Here is a 2,694-nt window from a genome sequence, read left to right as displayed (position 1 = left end):
TTTTATCGCAGCATTTCAGTGCCATAAGAATACCTTGCTAAATAGTGAAACCAAGACTCTTCCTACAGAATGTTATTTGCTCAAATGTCTTTTATGCTTTCTACTCTACCAATTAGAGATTAAGGTACTTGTCTGAGGCACTTGCAGGACTCTATGTGCTTTGGATCCTTGCAGACTTTAGTGGTATCTCTTGTTACAAATACCCATAGAAAGTGTAGTTGTGCTATCATCTCCATAGCGGAGAGAACTTGTACAGTAAAGGTGCCAATTATTAGCCTCTAATATGACAGCTCCCCTAGATACCAATCTTCTGTCTAACTCACCAAACCATCTTTTTACCTGCTGTGCCCAACACTGCCCCCTCATTCCTCTCCTTGTTCTGCTGCTGGACTATCAACAATATAACATCTGTGAAAACTAACAGCAATGAACAATTTTTAGCATGGAAAAAGCACTTTTAACAACCCACCATACAACACTGAGTCAGGCACGCTGTTTCACTTGAGCCTCTCAGACCCAGCAGGTGCTTTTGTAAATACATAAAATAAATGGCAGGACTTACCTGTGATTTGTGTTGTCATGGAAACGAGCAATGAAAAATTCAAAGCTGCCATGGAAATATTAACAGAGTAATTGGTGCCTGGCTGCAAATCAAAACAAACTTCTGGAGCCTGCTTGTGTGTAGTAAGGTCAAAGATCATTTCATGAAAGAACTCTTTCTGATACCAACGCTGGCCTTGCACATGAAACTGTAACCAAACAATCACAGCATGGAAATTTCAATGTTTCAATATATCACTTGCATTCAGTCATGTCATGATCTAAATTAGAAGAAATAGCAGAAAAACACACCACTCTATAGAGACTGACAAAAATGTTGGCACTGACAGTTACTCAAATTCAAACGCTTCCAAAATTTGACAGGAATTGCAGTCCTTCTTGATCATATCTGATGTTGTCCTAGTTCTTTCATTTCTTCTCCTCCTAGTCTATCCTCTTTTTTATTATAATTTCCTCTAAGTCTTGATTTCCTGCTAACAAACAGGCTTCCAGTAACAGTGCATTTTCATTATCGTACACCCAAACGGTGCAAAGTTACAGAAGTAAGCTCACAGGAACACCCTGTTTGACCCTAAGGACAAGCCAAAATCAAGTCATTCTGACCTATGGGAAAATGCTAAATACCCTCTCCAGAATCTGCTTACGGACAGCTCTGTTTCCAGGCAAATTTACAGACATGGGATTGTTTGGGGTTTTTTTTGTTTCAGTTGGATTTTCTGTGCGTTTGTGTTGTTGCTGATGTCCCAAATGATCATGACATTATTAACTTAAGACCTCTCATGGTTATTACTGTTAATGAAAACTAAAATTCTTGCTGCATCATAATAAGGTGCTAATTTTCCTCTAAATAGATCCTGTGCTTCTAGATAATCTGTGAGCACCTCTTAGCACAGATATTTGAGACAACAGCAGATGGTCAAGAGTCCTGGCAGAGACAGGTCATATAGAAATGCCTTCCTGGGTATAAGAGAAGATTGAAGAAGACTTATCACCAGGCAGAGGGGACTGTCTCTGTGGAACTGGAATAGAGTTGTCTGAGGCCTGAACATGACAAAGTTGAAAGTACACATAGGAAAGGCAAAAGAGAGTAAATAGGGTGAAAAAATAAATGCGAAATAGGAGAGTACAAAAGAGGATAGCGATTTCTTTCTTTTCTGAAGGTTGCTGTGCAAGCTTACTCCTTGAGGTTTTATGAGATGTTATTAGAATGAGGAACACTGCTAGCAGTGAGTGTTTGCAAAATTAAGTTTTTTTCACATAGGGGATTGTTACAAATTGTTTTCTAGATTCAAAATACAGATTATCACTTACTGAATATCTGTCTTCCACATCAGTTCCCCTGACATTTCTCCGCCATTTCAAGCAGGTATCATTAAAAATCAGTACATTATTGAAAGCTTCCTTTACTGTAGAGACAATAAAAAGTGGGAACACTTATTACAAAAACTTCACCTCTTCAACCTAATTGAATACAACTATCTGAAAATTAAAAAACCAAACCAAAACAAAACAACAAAAAATGGGGAGGAAGCTATTTTAATTCTCTTCTGAGAAGGAGGCAGAATCTGATTTCTTTTTGAATGAACAAACACAGCAAATAAAGCACGAACATTTTCCAGGGAAAACAGCTTTTGGAAAACCCAAGCATGCTATTCAGGAAATTAAGATATGACTTATTTGTTCAGACTTAGGGTGGTTATAACAACAGAATGTTCCAGGGGTTCAGACATTCTGATGGAAATAAAGTTATCATAGAACAATTTGTCACAGTTGATGCCCTTTAGGAAAACACGCAAAAAAAACCCATTTTTGTGGATTCCAAATGCAATTATTTGTCAAGGTCTGTCTCAGCAGAATTAGTATGTCAGACAGCGAGATTAAAGTTTCCATGACCAAAATGCTACAGAAACCTGCTATTAGTTTCCCTACAGTTACTGAAAAATGGCCAGAACACTGCTCATCACTGCTAAACATAGGAACATTATCCGTAATGCGCACTTTTAGATTAGTATCACACAGCTCAGCAACAGGGAACTCTCCTACAGGCAGAGAATCAGTTTTCAAGACAAGGAACAGAAACCAATAAGCACTGTACCATGGACTGAAATTCCAGCATGTAGCCAGGAATACCAA

At 38.2% G+C, this 2,694-nt stretch overlaps 1 protein-coding gene across 1 annotated transcript in view; it reads right to left on the bottom strand.

Annotated features, from left to right (window-relative positions):
• Positions 1 to 323: 323 nt before the first annotated feature.
• Positions 324 to 2,694, bottom strand: part of SUSD1 (sushi domain containing 1) — a gene marked incomplete at both ends in the record, with an annotated part of 21,449 nt that continues 19,078 nt past the window's right edge. Inside the window, 3 exons of the mRNA XM_010017042.1 lie at positions 324 to 417; positions 563 to 749; positions 1,873 to 1,967. Of these exons, the coding sequence (XP_010015344.1) occupies positions 324 to 417; positions 563 to 749; positions 1,873 to 1,967 (376 nt within the window). The remainder of the gene's footprint in view (positions 418 to 562; positions 750 to 1,872; positions 1,968 to 2,694) is intronic.

Source organism: Nestor notabilis, unplaced genomic scaffold, assembly GCF_000696875.1.
Source record: "Nestor notabilis isolate BGI_N333 unplaced genomic scaffold, ASM69687v1 scaffold29466, whole genome shotgun sequence".
Taxonomy (NCBI): domain Eukaryota; kingdom Metazoa; phylum Chordata; class Aves; order Psittaciformes; family Psittacidae; genus Nestor; species Nestor notabilis.
This window is presented reverse-complemented; position numbering and strand designations above follow the sequence as displayed.